Source organism: Capsicum annuum, chromosome 12 (assembly GCF_002878395.1).
Source record: "Capsicum annuum cultivar UCD-10X-F1 chromosome 12, UCD10Xv1.1, whole genome shotgun sequence".
In the NCBI taxonomy this organism is placed as follows: domain Eukaryota; kingdom Viridiplantae; phylum Streptophyta; class Magnoliopsida; order Solanales; family Solanaceae; genus Capsicum; species Capsicum annuum.
The window spans coordinates 218165235-218185270 of NC_061122.1; the positions used below are offsets into that span (position 1 = coordinate 218165235).

General features: G+C 32.3%; 2 protein-coding genes across 3 annotated transcripts; one reads left to right on the plus strand and one right to left on the minus strand.

The window, feature by feature from the left end:
- The first annotated feature begins 3729 nt into the window (after window positions 1–3729).
- LOC107853206 (protein MIZU-KUSSEI 1) lies at window positions 3730–4982 on the plus strand. The gene has a single exon (XM_016698207.2). It carries the CDS (start codon window positions 3774–3776, stop codon window positions 4617–4619), a length of 846 nt encoding a protein of 281 aa, XP_016553693.1. The 5' UTR covers window positions 3730–3773; the 3' UTR covers window positions 4620–4982.
- A 5096-nt stretch (window positions 4983–10078) lies between these two features.
- Window positions 10079–17786, minus strand: LOC107856610 (mitogen-activated protein kinase kinase kinase 5). 2 transcript variants are annotated; one of them, XM_047401158.1, is made up of 11 exons: window positions 16662–17783; window positions 13718–14329; window positions 13554–13641; window positions 13244–13306; window positions 12991–13154; window positions 12484–12559; window positions 11529–11588; window positions 11314–11439; window positions 10818–11039; window positions 10625–10713; window positions 10079–10461 (listed from the first exon to the last, which is right to left on the minus strand). In XM_047401158.1, exons 1-11 carry the CDS (start codon window positions 17045–17047, stop codon window positions 10338–10340), a joined length of 2010 nt encoding a protein of 669 aa, XP_047257114.1. In that variant the 5' UTR covers window positions 17048–17783; the 3' UTR covers window positions 10079–10337. The 2 variants fall into 2 exon arrangements, 1 of the variants encoding a protein (XP_047257114.1); XR_007048424.1 differs by having other exon boundaries at window positions 10265–10461; window positions 10818–10993; window positions 16662–17786.
- Between the last annotated feature and the right edge of the window lie 2250 nt (window positions 17787–20036).

Sequence of the window (20036 nt, forward strand, 5' to 3'; positions counted from 1 at the left end):
ATAATAGTCCGAAAAATATTTATACTTTGCCTAAATTTGCAGTTGCACATATTGTACTTTGCGGGGGTACTATGACCCCTAGACTTTTTTTTTTGTATTTAAATGACATATATCTGCCCACTTGGACCACATATTCAGTCACCCAAAGGGTAGTGATTCACACGTGACCTTTTCAACAAATAATTATTCCTCTTAATTATGTTTTAACTCCTAATTATATACCCCTGAGATATTATCATGGTGGGATTTTGAATAGTAAAAGTAGAAATTAAGAGGAATAATTATTTGTTGAAAGATCGCATGTGAATCACCGCCTTTTAGGTGACTGAATAAGTGGTCCAAATTGACAGATATATACCATTTAAATACGAAAAAAAGTCTAGTGGGGTCATAGGACCCGCACAAAGTTCAGTATGTGTAACTACAAATTTAAGTAAAGTACAAGTATTTTTCACACCTTTTTTCCTGTTCTAATCAATTTTTATCGTACGATCACTATATGAACAATCTCATTCGTTAATTGGCAGCTATAAGTGCAATTCCCAACTCTAGCACCATTCTAAAACCACCATTTCTAGCTCGCATCCATCAATCACAACTATCATTATTAATCACCACATAACCCTCATTGTTGCTGATCGACCATCATTACCATCGATCTTAATGTGTGCTTCATAAAGAAAAATAATCTTTTATGATACCAAATGAATTAATAATTTCTCGAATATTTAGTGAATTTATTTTTTTATTTTTATATAAATTATTTGTCTTTAAAGAAAAACAAAATTACTATACATATTCAAAAATTGAAATAAAAATAAATAATCTTATTTATCTAATGTTCAAATAAAAGACAACCAATATCTTAATCACACACACATACAAAATTTATAATAATAATAATATAATAATATATTAAAAATGTGAAGGGTCTTAGAAATATTGTTTGAACTTTTTGTCTTTCATTAAAAGTCTTTGTTTGACAAAATCATCTTTTCACTATTTTTCTGAATATTTAAAAGTTGAAAATTAATTAAATATATTTATGATAAATCTTTTCATAATAAAAAACTAACCAAAAGTAAATCACTATTAACTAATACATCTTTGCCACATTTGCCTTTTTCTCAAGTAATATTTTTCAAATAAAAAAAAATAAAGATTGTGACTTGAAGTTTTTCGAATTTTTTTTTTGCCAAATAATTCATTATATCTGTGCCAAATCAAATATAAAGACTGTGCCAAGTAAATTCATTATATTTTTTTATGTAGCTCTTTTGAATTCTCAATTAGAAAAATTAAAAGTTTAACTATATTATGAATTTAAATAAAATAAAAATATTTAGGAAAAGTTTATTTGTGGCTCTAAAGAATTTTTATTAAATATTGAGTAAAAGATATAATGGATATTTAAGGAGCAACTATAACTAAATAAATGAAAATAGATAATTATGATTAGAACTTTGATTTAACTAATTAAATATTAACCATTAATTTTAAACTATGACATATGTCTTCAACCCAAGTAAGAACTTGAAGAAATTGAAAGGAAGAAAAACAGAGAGAAGCCGAATCCCCCAAATTGCCCGACCATCATATCCTTACTAACACATAAAAACCAAATACTAATTAATCCTAAACTGTAATTACTCATGTCACCAAAGCTTTCCAATACTACTAATATAAAACCATTAGCCCCACTCATGTCTTCCAACAAACCTACCACTACTATCAAAGTACTCACGTAAAAATTCCTAAACAGCTACCAAATTACTCCCTCAAGCTACCTGTTCCAAAGAGCAACCAAGCAACTCCCTCACATCCTATTTTGAGGGTTTTTTACGATTTCAAGTTCGTGATCTTTGGATGCTAGCTAGTGATGATCAATCAACCATTTAAAATTTTTAGCGGTAAAATATATATGTGCTTATATTAAAACACTAGTTATCCATAGCCCGTGCTAAGCCCGGGCCCAAATTCTAAATATAAAAATAATAATGCTTTAATTAAAAAAAATTTAATTTGTATTATATTCTTTTACTGCATAATTAATAAAACTTAATGACACGTCAAAATGAATTGTTCATAAATTTTTATTATTATTAAATTTGCCAAAAAATTTAATAAAAATATAAAGAGTAATTTAATTGGTTTTTTATTCATAGTTATAGTATTTTTAGTTTTGATATACTCCGTACAAAATTATTTTCCTCCATAAATAATAAGTAATCTTCATTACGTTACCTTATTAAATAGTACCAATTTACTATAAGTTTTTGATTATGTAAAGATTCAGTTGTTTTAATTTTGATTTTTTAAAAATTATTAAGACCATCATCATTATATAAAACATATTCATTATAATTTAAGTATAAACGTTAAAAATAAAATATAATATAGATCATAGAAAGTAAAGAGCTACAAAAATTCGTAAAAATTTACTAGTCGTTAATCTCAATTTAAATGTCTTACTTCTTTTTTGGTATATCTAGAAAAAAAAATATTTTTTTTGTATTTTGTAATTTTTTTCAATTGTAATATTCTACATGACAAGTTTAAGACCTCAAAATTTAAAAACTATATCTCCATTCATCTCATATTAGTTGTCCATATTATCAACAATAATAGCCCAAATTATTTGTTAATTTTCAAAACAAAATAGAATTAATTGATTTTTTCTATTTTCCTCTTATAATTGAAATTCTTTTTGAAGTGTATGCAAATTTATAGTTTTTTTAAACTTATTTATTAAACTACTCTTCTTATTTATGATTATATAAAATCATGTGATGTAGAAAGCGGATAATAAGTATTCATGTAAAAGTAGACTTAAAAGAAAAAGATTTTTTCTAAAAAAAAAAAAAGAGAAAAAATTGATTGTCAAATAAATTAAGAAAAAGACAAAAGAAAGAAATGATTATAAAGCAAAAAATATATAAAAAATAAAAAAAAAAAAGAAGCCATATGGAGCAACATGAATGGATAAAAAGTTATGTGAGGACTACCAAAAATTGGTATCCTCACTTATATATAAGTATATGACTATGTTTACATTATTATATTAGAGTGTGAAAGATCTTTGAAAAGTGATTTGAATTTTTTATACTTTATTAAAAATCTCCACAATAGACAAAATCATTTAACTTTAAATAATCAAACATTATACGTGTGAGGCATGTGCGATTACACTTATATATATATATATCTTTTAACACAAAAGAAAACAAAATAAGACGGGACCCTAACCAACTAGGAGTCATGTCTTCCATTCCCTACTTGGAAAAAAAATCCCAAAAGCAACCTAACCAACAATAAGCCTTTTCCTAACTTCTCTTTTATCCTTTTCCCAAACATCACATATTATACTTCATAAATAATTTGAAATATTTCTCGATTTGTGCATGATATTTTCACGCAATGAGTAATAATAACAATATATTCAGTATATTTAATAAAGTGAGGGTTTGGAGAGAATAAGTGTACGAAGTTCATGTCACTACCTCAGAGGTAAGATACAAAGACTGTTTCTGATACACCTCGACTTAAGACAAAAAAACTGTTTAGAAAAAAAGACATAATATAAAAACAATAGATATTAATGCAACAAATAATAACAGAAATAAGATTAGCACAAAATAACACCACTATAATCTACCTAATTTTTGTTGTAATTTTATTGGATATCCCAGAAGCAACCACATGTCACATATTTCTTTATAAATAAGAGAATACATCAAGACATTGATCCCTCTCATTTCCTCTCATTCAACCTAATGGCCTTTCGATTCAAGAACCAAAATCCCAAACCATCCTCTATATACTCTAGTCCATTCAACCAAATTGAAACCCCTCCATTATTATCATTGCTCCAACGTACCACCAATCATCACAATTGTACAACAACAACAACAAATACAAATACTAATACTAATACTACTAACACAAATACAAACACCAAAAAATCAAGAAAATCTTCTAGTAGTGGTACCAGTGGTGGCATTCTTAAAATGTTTAAACTCCTCCCTATGTTAACAACAGGTTGCAAAATGGTTGCATTATTAGGTGGACGTCCAAGAAATAAACCAATGTTAACAGATAAAGCTACAACAATAACATTATTTGGTTACAAAAAAGGTAGAGTTAGCCTAGCAGTTCAAGAAGATCCTCATAGACCTCCAATCTTTGTGATCGAGCTACCGATGCTCACCGGGGTTTTTCATAAGGAAATGGCATCAGATATAGTGAGACTAGCACTAGAAAGTGAAACTAAGACACATAAAAAGAAAGTGCTAGAGGAGTTTGTGTGGGCTGTTTATTGTAATGGGAGGAAAGTTGGGTATTCAATAAGGAGGACTAGTAAAAATATGAGTGATGATGAAGCACATGTTATGCAATTATTGAGAGGTGTTTCAATGGGTGCTGGAGTTCTTCCTTGTCCAATAATACATCATGATGAGAAGGAGAGTAGTGGTGGTGGTGGTATTGATGGAGAAATTACTTATATGAGGGCAAGATTTGATAAGGTTGTTGGATCAAAAGATTCAGAAGCATTTTATATGATTAACCCTGATGGTGCATCCGGTCAAGAATTGAGTATTTTCTTTGTAAGACTTCATTGAATCTTTGATCAGACGTCTCGAGTTTGAGGTCAGAAAATGAAAAACTGGCTCGACAGGAAATAGTTTTACATCTAGTGTGTCAGGATTTCTTATATCGGTTCTTGAGGAGTGATTTGATTTTTTCATTTGGTCTTGGGTAATCGGTGATCCTCACCTCATTAGTTAGATTTTAGAGTTGACTTAGACGCAATGTCTATTTCTTCATATGGTATCAGAGCCAGACCTTATTTTGATTCTTGATTTATCTCATGTTGGACTGTGCACCATTTTAACTATGTCGTCTACGCTCCAATTAGTAAGGTGTGCGAAGATGTTAGAATTTCTCACATCTGTTCTCTATGGGTAATTTCATTAATCTTCATCTCAAGAGCTAACTTTTGAAGTTGAGTTATGTAAATGTTTATTTCTTCACATCGTGGACCTCCTCAATACCAATCCAAATTAATCGAGAAGTGAGTTTGTACTATATAAGTCTAGAAGGTTTAGGTAAAGGCATAAGGGGAAAGGTAAATTCTATTTCCTTTCATTTTGTTTCTAGAGTAGTTATTGGAATACAAGGTGATACTAATTGGTTTGACTTTTGTACTTGTCTAGAGAAGAGGAAAAAAAAAATAGTTTATCTAGATATGTACCATAAAGTTTGTTATATGTTAAATTTTGCAGCTTTCATGTTTAATGTATATTGTATATAGAACTTCAAAGAAAATTTGATGCACCGTAAATGATGAATTGATGGAGTATGTATCAAATTATCGTAACTTGGAATGAAAATGGAGAATCTATTTTATTTTTTGGGTTTTCCACAGGGTGTTCGATACCTATATTGAAGCCCAACTAATTATGATTCGCATCAGGAATTCCACTAGGTAAAACGCTCTCTACTAAAGACGACTTGATATTCAGGGCTCGAACTCAAAACTTCTGACTAAGGAAGGAGAAGTACTTACCACTCCACCATCACCAAAGAAATATTCGATATGAAGAAATAAAAACATCAATCTCATTTGTCAACGTATGCCCAAAGATGGGTGGAGTTAGAGGGACGGAAGAGGTCCATCTGAATCTTTTTTGCCAAAAAATCATATGATATATGTAACGTCAATTTTAAAAGATGAATTTTCGTAATAAAAATCTTTTCTGTGTCACTGGAAACTATATATGTGATGAGCATCCCACCCACACAACACTAATAACCTCAATTTCGCCTGCTTTTGTTTTTTATTTTGTTTTTCTATGTTGTTTGGTTTTTTGTGCCTTTTTTTGAATTAATTTTTTTTCCTCTGCATTACCCGCTTACAATTGCCTACGAATCAATTAACCAAATTAAGAAAAAGAAGAATTTATTCTGCATTTGAATAATCGTAACCATCTTTATTGGTATTAAGTTACTCCCTCTCACAACAACAAAAGAAAAGGTAGAAGGTGACGGCATGGGTCAGAATTTTGTAACATTTAGAACTTTCGTCGAAAGACCTATAGTTTCTTGAAATTCATGTAAAATTTAGGATAATGGAAGAGGACGAAAATGAAAGTTTTTTTCCTTGTTAGAGAAGACGTAATGAAGTAAAGAAAAACAGATGAATTTTTGAAAAAAAAAAAAAAAGTAAGAGGAAAACAAGCATGTATAATATATATTCTATCCGATTTTGATTTCCGCGGGACATTGTAAATAGTTTAATGTTTAATTTCTCTATTGAAGTGATTTAGGAGTCAGTAATAAATTCAGTATATTATAGGAAAAAGATCTAAATAAGAAATATCAATTAATTATTGAAAATTCATGTAGCTGATTCTAGCATGATTATGATTAGAATTGAAATGCATCTTTTATATTGTTGTCCTTTTAGAGTAGTATGATTGTGCCCTCCATGCTTCTTTTTAGATGGGATAAGCATCTTTTAACTTAGAATAATCATCTAGATTTGATTTTTATTATCACTTCTATGAAACCCAAAATGATCTTGCTATTGCCAACTTGATTATGGGGTTGATTCTGTTCGGCAAAAATAACTTACAGATATTTTTAATATGACATTATTTATTTTGGACTCAGTGGTCAGGCCAGAATTTTTATTGAGGAGATTCAGTAATAAATATATGGACTAGTCGAAGGGGGTTCAACATCTAATATATATACATAAAAATATTTTTGACTATGTAAAAATAATATAATTTTTCGACGAAGGGCATTTGAATTATGAACCCCGAATTCAATGTGGCTCCGTCACTGTTTGAACCATGTCAGACCGTCTTTTAAAAAGATTTTACATTTTTAAAAGTATCTCTACACATAATATGTAACTTCGTTTTTTTTTTAATCAGTAATGTAAGACTTCTTTTTGCACACTCAATATATAATCTTTTTCACGAATTAAGTTCCATATGACCCATCTCCATAGACTTAGCAGGTCAGCCGTAGATAAATTGTGTCTTACCCACATCAATTGAGTATTTATAATCATCCAGAGGCGGAGTCAGAATTTCAACTTACGGGGTTCAATATTCAAAGAAAACTTAGTTGAAGGGGTTCAACACCTATTATAACCACATAAAAAATAATTTTAATCATGTATAAATAGTATATTTTTCCATCAAAGGAGGTTCGACCAAACCCCCTAAAGAAGGCTAGCTCCGTCTCTGTTAAACCATCAAAGTCCATGCACTACTATTTTGATGTATAAGTCTCCGAAGCTATGGAGAAAGATAGTAAACCGACTTGCAGATTGACTCAAACACTAAACTAAGCCATGCCATCACTTTGCCACCTCAATACTCGTTTCGCCAACCTATTGATTTTGATATTAGTTATTGGGCTAAAATAACTCAAAGATACTCTTGATATGATGCGGCGTCTTTAGGAAAAATGTGCGAGTTTAACTTGAAGCAGACAATATTACATCATGTCAAGTGTATCTTTTGATTATTTTAGAACACAACAAATCCACTTTTTTTTTATTGAGATTCAAAATTTACCGGTGTGATTAATTCAAATTTATGTTAATATTCATTTAAGGAGAAAATGCTCTCTAGGATTCCTCAATTTCCACTGATCCAACCTGAAACTTTTATAAGTAAAAAATGAACTCATAATTAAATTAAAATTTGTTGGAAATATATGTATATTAAGTCCACTTAGATTATAACAAAACTGTAATGAGGATAAATATACTACACAGGCACTTAAATCATGGCTAAGCCTCTGGTGTGGTCACATTTTTCATCTTTGTTGCATTCCAGTAAATTAATGGCCCCTTTTTTTTGTTGCAGATAAACTTTAATAATCATAAAATTTACGAACCTCACTTTTACAACTTTAAGCACAATTATAGTAACTACTTCCATCCCAAAAAAAATTAATCATTTTACATTTTTAAATGCATAATACATAAGCATATTTTTTAACTCTGCCTCAACTGTCATTTCTGTTCTCTAATTTTGAATGTGCATAATTAAACACTTAAATTTGTATAAAGTTGAATAAGTAGACACATGCATGCTACATGACAATCCAAGTTAATTCCTCATATTGTCATTGAACTATTGACAACATTCCACAAAAGTCACTTTTGTTTATTTTATGACAAAAATATCACCGAGCTATACTTTATCTCTCATATTATCATCCTAACACTTTAAACTACTAAACTCACTTAATTAAGTTTAAATTTAATGACAAATTCATTAAATTATACCATCCAAATATATAACAACAAATGGGTCTAATATAAAAGAAACAAAATCCACCAAATGAAATATATATTTTAAATAAACAAAAAATAGACATATTGAGATGTTTAAAAAAAAAACAAAAAACGAAGAAGAGATTTTGTAGAACCATTTAAAAGAAAAGTGGACACTCTAGTCTCCATTTCATATTTATTTATAGACATTTCGCTTTACATGTTTCACTTATGGAGTCAAAATTTGAAGTTTATGAATTTGAAATTTTAATATATTTTTTTTAAATTAATGAGATCTATATTATTAGTATGTATACATTCAATAAATTTTTAAAAATGTTACAAAAATTTAAAGCATATATATTAAATTATCTTAGTTTATATTTTACTTTCGTTCACTTATTTAAAAACGAGGGAAATATCAACTAATCTTTTTGTCCCATATATTCTAAATTATTTATCAATTTATAAGACTAAAATTAAATTATTATTTATCTTTATATTAATTCATTTGAAAGTATAAATATAATAAAGTTTTAAAAAAATTCTTATATTGTTAATTTTAGTATCTATTAATATACTACTAAAATGTATTAAAAAATTATAAGGCAAATTAGTAAATTATCCTTCTTCTTTATAGTTTTTTGTAGGACGCATAGAGAAAAGTGGATAAGAAATATGAAATGGAGAGAGTGGCTCCTTAATTTTTTTTTTTTTTTTAAATGGTCCTATCAAATCTCATATTCTTTTTATTTTTTAAAATTATTTTCACCATGTATAATTTCTCTTTATTTAAAATATATTTTATTTTGGTGGATTTTATTACTTCTATATTAAAATTTGATTTTATTGATTTTACACTAAAATTATTTTTTGTAATGTAGGGTGGTATAATTCAATGCATGTGTTATTAAAATTGAACTTAAATCATTACTTAAGAAAATTAACTGAGTTTAGTAGCTTAATATGTTAGAATAACTATATAAGAGACAAGAATAACTATATAAGAGACAAAATAATAGTTTAGTGACATTTTTGTCATTAAAAAAACAAAAGCGACTTTTGTCGGAAATTATCAATAATTCAATGACAATATGAGGAATTAACTCTGACAATCTCACACGAATTGCCACGTAAGACTCATTTGTGTACTTGTTCAATTTTATACAAATTTAATTGTCTAATTGTACACACCCAAAGTCAGACATAAATTTCAACTGAGGCTAATTTAAGAGGCACATTTTTATGTATTATGCCTTCTTTAAACATAAACTCATGATGTCAAGACTTTAAAATGAACACACATGCAATTTATAAGACATTTGGCTCATACTAGATATTCAATACCTCTGCATTTTTTCAAAAGATTCACCACATCATTCTGAAACTTATTCAGCTCGAAATCAATAGAAATAATGAAATAAAATTTGTACTAAATTGCACACTAAATTAGAGATTAAATATCAATAAATAGACCCTTAACTTCCTAACGGGGTATAAATACTTCATAATTTCATCGTCATGATTCGATTGCCACTATAAAAATGTAACACGCTAGGTGAATCTCAATCGACAAAACACGAGAGATTTGTTGGGTATGTAAGGAAGAAAGCCTTTACGACTCTAATGATACGTTTTAAACCCGTGCGGGCCTATGCCCAAAGCGGACAATATCACTAGTGGGTTGAGCCGTGACAAATATAATATCAGAGCCACTCCACGTGCAACCTTGAATGATGGTGGGAAACCTCAGCAGCTCGGACGCTGAAAAGCCTCTAATAGTTCAAAAAACATCAATTTTACAAAAATATAGTCAATGTACACATGATCAATCCACTGCATAACTCCAATATGCAGAAACACAACAACAAATGATGCCTCCTTTTCTCTAACTAATCTAATATGTACAAAAGTTCATTATAATTTTTTTTCCTTGCTTTATGGATCTTACACACAAGTTATATGTACAAAATTCATATATATTCTCCTGTAGTTGAAAACATAAAAGCACTTCTATTTTCAGTTCCACGGAGAAAAATTACGAACTAGGATTCAGCTCCGGTGAAGAAATACAAGGAAGTATTTCGAGTGTAGAACGAGGAGAGTGGTGAGAAGCTGCTCCGTAGTCGCACGTTACAGAATGTGATTGTTGGCTTGCTTCACTGAAATATAATCACAAGTTTCCCCTTGTTACATAACATAAGCACAATGGTCAATGGACAAATCAAAACTGATTTATTTGAAAGGATAGTCGATGATTTGCATGGTATACAGACACCAACATTTACAAGAAGAAAAAGAAAGGACTCGAGAAATCATCACTACCCGTTATATGGAGATTTTGTGTGCCTAGATGATATTCCTGGTGAAAGTAGATTTAATTCCATCTTATGGCTCGTTGATTCCTTTGGACTCTGCAAAATGTCGTAAAAGTTAGAGAAAGTCTAACAAAAGTTAGAAACGCAGAAGAGAAATCAATAGCATTGTGTTACTCATTAATCAGCTATGAAGCACTCACGTGTAATTTCATCCGAGAAAAATCTTCAGAGCAACCTGAACCAGTACCACTATGTTCACGCGAATTAGTATTACTTAAGAAAGGATGCTCAAGTAGCATCAGAGCTGTTGGCCTATCAGCAGGTTTCCGCTGAAAGCAGCACCGGAGGAAATCCTTTCCTTCCGAAGACAATGTTTCTGGTACAGGTGGTGATTTGTTTAGTGCACTGAACATAGCTTTCACCTAAAAAAAGGATTAAAAAGACACGGTTTCTTTAGACATCATTGCAAGTAGACCATGATTTTGTCTTGCTTGTTGTGTCTTCTCAGCTATGCTGCTCGGACTCTTCAAAAACACCACGAGTTGCGTGTCGAACCCTCCAAAAGTAGTGCATTTCTGGAGGATCCCACATGGCTACGGCAACAATTTAATTTGGAGAGTCTTAGCAACATAGATTCTTAGCCTATGGTGCTGGTGTGTGGCAACATAATGGCTCAAAGTTTATGAACATGCTTACCCCATCTAACCCACTCCAAGGGGGCTCTCCGGTAAATATTTCGATTACAGTACAACCTAGACTCCATATATCAATAGCACAGGCAAGCTCTGGATTGGCATCTTTCCGTAACATAGCCTGCATTACCTGGACAAGATGAAAGAAGAACACCTTAAGAACAAGAAAACGAAAACAACTCGCCAGATCGCCAGTATTAGAAAGTAGTTTCAGAATACCTCCGGAGCCATCCAGTGTGGACTCCCTTTCAGAGATAGCTCAGTCGCATGGCCTGACAGCTGAACAAAGGGAAGCAGAATCATGTTACTGCAGTAATGCTAGATGAGAAAAAGTAACTGAAACACAAGAAAAGTTAACAATGGAACCTATTATTTAGACCAGCATAGACAATTACATCATCAAACCAGCGACATTTGTCTCTTAATTATATTATGGCAATTGTAAGAGTGATTTATCAAGAATAAAGTTCAGTGCACACGAGAAATGACATTGTCCAACAACAACAGATTTGAACGATTGCACCCAGTAACGTATTCAGGCCCATCTTATTTTTCTCCCTCTTACAGTTCATTTCTGACATAAGGGAAAGGAAGTAGGTGAAGTACTTCGTCATCATGGATATTGAACCATGCTAACAAATGTGATTATATGGAATTTCCAATGTCTTATATATTTGGATTTAAGATTACTCTATTACATAGTCTCCTAATTTCGATGCTTGTATCACTTTGGAGTAGAAAAAGCTTTTTGTTTATTTTGATTTCCTAAAAGATTAGATTGCCCCAGTAGCAATTATGCCTCATCCAAAATGATTAATGCTGGATAAAGGGAAATTATTCAAAACTGGCAAACTTAATGGCTGAAACATGTAACTCGTTTCAAACAACATGTAAGAGTTAACAGCAAAGCCAAAAACAACTATAACAAAGTAAAAGGGCAGCCCAGTGCACTACAGCTCCCCTATGTGCAAAGTCCGGGGAAGGGCCGGACCACAAAAGTCTATTATACGCAGCCTAACCCTGCATTTCTGCAAGAGGCTGTTTTCACGGCTTGAACCCGTGACCTCCTGGTCACATGGCAACAGCTATACCAGTTACTCCAAGGCAAACACTAAAACAAAGTAAAGAAAGAGATTAGCATATTCTATTAAGCTTTAGAAATTTCCGGGCATACATGTTTTGCTAATCCAAAGTCTGCAAGCTTGACAATTCCCGATGCGTCAACAAGCAAATTTGCCCCCTTAATGTCCCTATTCAGCAAAACCATCCAAGCCACTAGAGTTAGGGTCATATCAGCCAACCAGTTTAAGCATTCATTTCAGTCGATAATACAACAACAACATGCCCAGTGAAATTCCACAAGTGGGGTTTGGGGAGGGTAGAGTGTACGCAAACCATACCACTATCTAGTAGAGGTAGAGAGGCTGTTTCCGAAGACCCTCGGTTCGAGTAGAGCAAATCATAGTAGGTATGAAAAGGAAAACGACAGTGAAGAAAACATTAACAACTCATGAGGAAATAGTAACAACAACAATAATATCAGAATTTAATGAATTTCCTCAATCATATCCTAAATACAAGACAAAATTGAAAGAAATAGCATCGCTGCTTTGTCGGAGTTAGTATTCTGTAAATGGATAATTAATATCAACTAATGTCCTTCATCAAAACCAGGCATTACCTGTGTATCGTCTTAGTGCTATGCAAGTAAGCCAGCCCTGATACTATATGTCTTGTAAAATTTCGGACTATTGACTCTGTCATAGCTCCACCATGATTCCGGACAAACTTATTAATTGATCCTGGATGAACGTATTCCAGATATATGCAAAAACTATCTTCCATCTGAACAGCCAATAACACTTTTTCCTTAAAAATATTCTATAAGAGATATTCAAATAGTTGATAAACGATGGCATGAAAGAGGATCTTACTATTTCACTTCCGTAATACTGAACAATATTTGGATGCTTTAACTGACGGAGAACTCTTATTTCCTGAGACGAAATCAATAACATAAAATTAACCAAAAAAATTTCTTTATAGTCTATCTACAGCATAATCTAGTGAAGAACATTTAATAGCATTTGTAATTTACAAACAAAATATCAACCTTTTAAACTTCAGTTTACTTAATCAAGATTTGGCCTCTAAAGTATTCTTTTTCTGGCCATGTATCTTGTAATTTACAATGTAAAAACTAATTTTGAGATTGTATTCTTTAAGCAGGACATTAGGACTAACCTGTTCTAGCTGCTTTATACATTCGGCAGATTTAGGATCATCTGGATTCAGATCAACTTCTTTCATTGCACACAAAGCACCAGTTTCACTATAAAAGGAGATACGAAAGCGTTACATGTACAGCCAAAGTAGGAACGACCAAAAACGTAAACTTTAATACCTACAGGTTAGTAGCTTCATATACGCTTCCATAAGTACCACGTCCTAAGAGTTTCCCCTTCTGCCATTGACCTTTTACATATGGTGTATCTGGTTTATCTGTATTGTTATGGGTGGTAGGTAATTGTGGCTGCTGTGAAACTCCGGGTGGAAGGGGTAGCGGGTGCACATTATTGCCTTCAGGCCAGTCCCCAGGACTTTCAGGGAGTGATTTGTGATGTGAATGGACAGCACCATTTTGGTGATTCCAAATTCTGTTTACTGGATTTCGTCGAGTCGGGCTACTAAGGGGAGAATGATCAGCGCTTTGTGTAACCCTTGCGGTTGAAAGTTGGATAGAAGAACCTGCTAATCTATTCGAAGAAGCATCTAAAGGTGAGGATGCTTGACGAAATGCAGGATGGAATAGGTCTACGGTGCTATATCGTTTTGGGCTAAGATTCGGACTTGTAAAACCACTGCCTGGAGCACTTCTAGCAGGAACATTAACCCTGAAAGTCTCTTCAACACCTTCAGAATTCTGATCCTGACTAAAACGCCGACGGCGATAAGTAGGAGTAGATGATCTTCTACGCACAGGATTTGCCATCTCTACTGGAGCTTGGTGAGAAGGATCCCTGTAACATACAATATATATTTGACATATTGCAAATCAGGTTTGTTTTTACAAAATCATCATCTCCAAGTTAAAGTGTTGCTATAAAAAAGGCAGACCAGTTATCGAATCATCCCCATTCATGCAGACAAACACCAAACCAATGCCTTTGAAACATGTGGACCAGCTACTTTCCATCATAACTACTATTTTCAAAGTCACATTAGCATCAACCTTCACTATGATTAATCTATAAGCTGTGAGTTACCTCCACAAATATGAAATTTTCATGCATGAACAGATTCAAACACAGCCAAATTACTTAGTACACACCTTCTGAACATCGCAAGGATGTTTCACATGGAAAATTTCAACTCCGGACAAAAGAGGATAATGGTTATAATAGATCTACGTAAATGTAAAAATTGTTACAATAAGATAATCCTCTGAGCATTGAAAGCATCTTCTTTTTCTTTGAGACATATTATTTACTAGTATTAGAAAAAAATATCCGTTCAAGTAGAATAAAATGGACATACAACAATTGGAGGGTGTTTCGGTAACCTTATAAGTTGATCAAATCAACTAATTAACACTTTTTTGCTTATCTATGATTGGTAAGCCAAGTACTTATAAGCTATATGTTGGAGTCCCACATCGGTGGGTTAAAGGATCCTTGGTCTCCTTATATGGTCTTGGGCAGTTCTCCCCTCATGAGTTGAGTTAGGCCCAAGGTCTATTACTTTATCATGGTATCAGAGATGTCCAGCTAGGCCCACCCAGTTCATTGTTTTCGATGTTGGGCCCCTCGTCTTATATCGTCCACGCTTCAGATGTCCAGCTAAGCCCACCCAGTTCATTGTTTCCGATGTTGGCCCCCCATCTTATATTGTCCACGCTCCAGATATCCAGCTAGGCCCACCCGGTTCATTGTTTTCGATGTTGGGCCCCCATCTTATATTGTCCACGCTCCAGATGTCCAGCCCTAAGCGTGCGGAGTGTGTGTGTGTTGGAGTCCCACATCGGTGGGTTAAAGGGTCCTTGGTCTCTTGGGCAATCCTCCCCTCGGGGTATATTGTCCACGCTCCAGATATCCAGCCCTGGGCATTATATGGTCTTGGGCAATCCTCCCGTCCCACCAATTTCATTGTTTCTGATGTTGAGCCCCCCGTCTTATATTGTCCACGCTCCAAATGTTCAGCTAGGCCCACCCAGTTCATTGTTTTCGATGTTGGGCCCCCCATCTTCTATTGTCCACGCTCCAAATGTCCAGCCCTGGGCGTGCTGGGTGTGTGTGTGTTGGAGTCCCACATCGGTGGGTTAAAGGGTCCTTGGTCTCCTTATATGGTCTTGGGCAATCCTCCCCTTGGGGTATATTGTCCACGCTCCAGATGTCCAGCCCTGGGCATTATATGGTCTTGGGCAATCCTCCCGTCGGGATATATTGTCCACGCTCCAGATGTCCAGCCCTGGGCGTGCGGGGGGTGTTGGAGTCTCACATCGGTCTCCTTATTTGGTCTTAGGGGGTGTTGGAGTCCCACATCGGTCTCCTTATATGGTCTTGACTCTTGGGCAATCCTCCCCTCATGAGCTAGCTTTTGAGGTTGAGTTAGGCCTAAGGTCCATTTCTTTATCACTATAAGTATGCCAAAATCAAGCAAAACTCGTTAGTTAGTCACCTCCAGGCTCCAACTCATGACGTTTTAGCTTATAAACACTTTTGATTTGACTAAAATATCTATTACTGTATCCCAAAAATCTTTTGTAATCTCTGAAATACCTTCTTCAAAATAGAACACCTAACTCCCCCTCTTTTCTATTTATGCCATTCGTCCTTCTCATTGTATAGATACTTTCTATTTCATATGATTTGTAAGTAACTTTAGTGGTGATTTAGTTATTTTAACAGAAAATTTTTGTATCAAAACATATCAATTATTAGTCATCAGTTCCAACACTTATATCTAAACATGTAATGGATCATACATACAACAACAACAATATATCCGGTGTATTCCCACAAAGTGGGGTCTGGGAAGGGTAAAGTGTATGCAGATGACGTAGAGGGGCTGTTTCCGATAGACCACCGGCTCAGGACAGAAAATAATATACCAAACATAAAACATAAAAATTAACAAAAAAAGGGGATAACATACCGCTAGATAATAAAAGAAACAAGGCATCGACAGAGTAATACTATAAACTATCTATTCGAGATCACAAACATCATCAGAAAACTATGAACAAGAAACCACTAAGATACAAACACCACACTCCTCCCTACTATTATGGACACACTGAATTCTTAATGCTTATCAGCTAAGTTAGGATCAGCTAAATTAAATGAAACTGACCCTATGACAGCAGGATTTGAAGCTTCCCCTTGGACTCTGGTAGGCATATTGGCATCACTAGTACTATGTTTTGGCACAGAATTGAACTCAGGTAGGGGCAAAGGCTGAGGCTTCGCAGATTTAGACCAATGACAAGGCTGCTGATACCGCGAGGATCGTGACTCAGATGACACTGAATTCTTATGCGAATCAGGAGAAACTGGCATAGATTGAGAGCCAAAGTTATTTGGTTGCAAATCAATCTCATCATCACCAACATGTCTCAATTTACGAAGGCGAGTTAGCCGTCTTCCTCCACCTCCATAAGTCTTAGGAGACTCATGAGAAGGTGAAGTAGAGGCTGAGGAACTTGAAAACAGTGAAAATGCTTTCCTTGAAAATGGCATTTTTCAAATGTTGAGACGCGAATTCAGGATTTAGAGGCAGTGGATTCAGAACGAATATTGATATATGTACTTATGGATCAAGTCAAAATTAGCACATCATACTTCTATGTAAGTACTAAAAACATGCCAAGAGGGACAACAATTTAGCAAAATAAAAAGAAGTCCAAGAAGTACCATATGCTTCTATTACAAAAAAACATGTCATGTGGACAAAATTTGTGCCAAAAAAAATTCAAGAATTGCTTGTGGGGTTGTTGAAGAATTGAGAAAAATATGCTTCCAATACTAAAAACATGCCATGGGGAAAAAATTCCAAGATTTGCTTGTGGGATACAAAATGAATATGAATATAAATCAGAAATTAGACCACTATACTTCTATTATTACTAAAAACATTCCATGGTGACAAAATTGAGAATGTTTTTTTTTCAAGAATTGCTTGTGGATTGGGTGATTTAGGCTATTGAAACACCTCAAGAATAGATGACGGAGTTGAAGAAATTACAACACTATGTTTCTAACAGTACTAAAAACATGTCATGTTGCAAAAATTGAGCCAAAAAAAATAAATAAATTCAAGATTTGCTTGTGAGGTTTTGGGATTTAGCCTTTAGGCCATGTAGTTGGTTTTGTTGTTGAAGAAAAATCATAAAGAACTCAATTTCATTTTTTTCTTTATTTATTGCCAATGTTTGAATATGTAAGTACACTTTTCTATGTAATTGGAAGTCAGAAACACGATATCTAGTTTTGTTTCTTTTTTAATGTGTAAGGTCAATTTGTCAGTAATACGTGTGTGAACATCCTATTAAAATAGACTTTTTTTTTTTTTTTTTTCATTCTTACCATGTCAGTCAAAGTTGACAAGTACGCCCACCAGAGAATGTGGTTTACTGAGTAGGGCTGTTTTTTTTAAAAAAAATATATGAGGTTTAGGGGTTCGAGTTTTGAATAGGGAAATTCTTTTTGACAAAAGATATTTTATCAATGAGCCTTATGGGATGCCAATTCAGTGAGAAATTAAGTCAAGTGTTTGGTCTTAAAATTTGTCTCCCAATCTGGTCATGAATTTTTTCTTTCAAAATATCCAGTCTTCAATTTTTATCTCCACTAAGTAAGTTTTATTTCTTACCTATAAAGAAAGACTTCTTGTTAATTGCATAAATTAATTATCTCAAAATATCATAAACGTCACTTCTGGTCGATTGTGAAGGATCATTATCTTGAAATATTATGAATGTGTGCCTTATGAATAAGAGTCAAAATATTTATCTTATGAACAAATTTATTAAGCAGACCAAGAAATCAAAACCAATTATTATGACGGTCATTTTTGTAAGATTTTTTTTTATGAAAAATAATATCATAACTAGCTCATTTTAGGGTTATTTTTAAACTTAATCTCATATTAAATTAATCGAGATTTAATGTTGATATCTAACACTGATGAGAAAAAGAAAAAAAGTTGACAATACAACAAAGAAAGCGCCGTGTGAGAATCTATATCTATAACTACATCTATATCTATATCTATATCTATATTTATAATCTATAATATATTAAAAGTGTGAACACCCTTAAAAAAGTGATTTGAACTTTTTGTACTTCATTAAAAGCCTCTTTCTTAGACAAAACTGTCTTTTTACTATTTTCTTTAATTATTATTTAATTATTTTTATATATTAACTAGACTCTTAAAATATATGGGACTCCAAAAACATATGGAAGGAGAATTAATTAATATTTTTCCTCTTGTATTGATCAATTAGAAAAATACTCCTAAAATAAGACTCTATTAAGAAAATACTTCTATAAATATTGAGATGCACGTTAAAAGAAATAAATCAATTTACTTATTGGGAAAATATGATTTATGCCCATCAACTTAATTCGGTTGCATGTCTAGATTGGTGGATGCTTAATTTTCTAATCCTCAACTTTTTCACGGTTTTTGTCAACATAATAGAATTCAACGTGTGTCCATATATATATATATATATATATATATATCTTCTTTGTTTTAATTCAAGTCATTCTTTAAAGTCAAAATTTTCGCTCACACAAGAATTATTTTAGTCAAAATTGAAGCTTTGTGAATATTATTGTATTATTTTGTTGTAGTTTATAGGTCGTAGATGAATTTACAGGTGGTAGACGAATGTCGGTCAGCTTTGAAGATTTTTTTAGGTAAAGGTTAGGTTTGATTATATTATTTTTATATCTCTGTTTGAGAATTTTTTTTTTTTGTGTAAAGGTTAAGTTTAGTTGTATTATTTTGATATCTCTATTATCGTATTATTTTGTTATAGTTTACAGATGGTAGATGAACGTCAGACGATTTTGAAATTTTTTTTGTGTAATTATATTATTTTGATATCTCTATCATTGTATTGTTTTGTTGCAATTTACAAGTGGTAGATGAATGTTGACCGACTTTAATAATTTTTTTTAATAAATATTAGATTTAATTAAATAAATTCTTTAAAAAATATTAAATTTAATTATTATTTTTATCTTTGTTATTTAGACAAATATGTTATTTGAACTCAATAAAGTGCTCGCGCTTACGCCTACACTAATCGAAAAAAATCACACGTACTTGATAAAAACGCCGCCACGTTAGTGTAATCAGCAAGTCATGAGTCACTTCTTGCTTTTTTTTTTTTTTAATAATAAAAAAATAATTGAATAGTTCAATTATATTGTACAGATTTTTCTGATTTTTGAAAATTTTTCTTTAAGGAAAATAGTAAATATAATATTTTATCCATTCATAGTTTTAGTGATTATTGTTGGGCTCGAAATCAAGAGGTAAGGGTGTACATAAGTCGGATTGGTTAGTTTTTTATTAAAAAAAACCAAATCAGTCATATTGGTTTATTAAAACTATAAATCAAATCAAACTAATATAAAATTGTTTTTTTCGGTTTAGGTTTTAGTAGTTTTTTTTGTTTTTTCTTTCATTTTTTTTTTATAATATTTAGTTTTT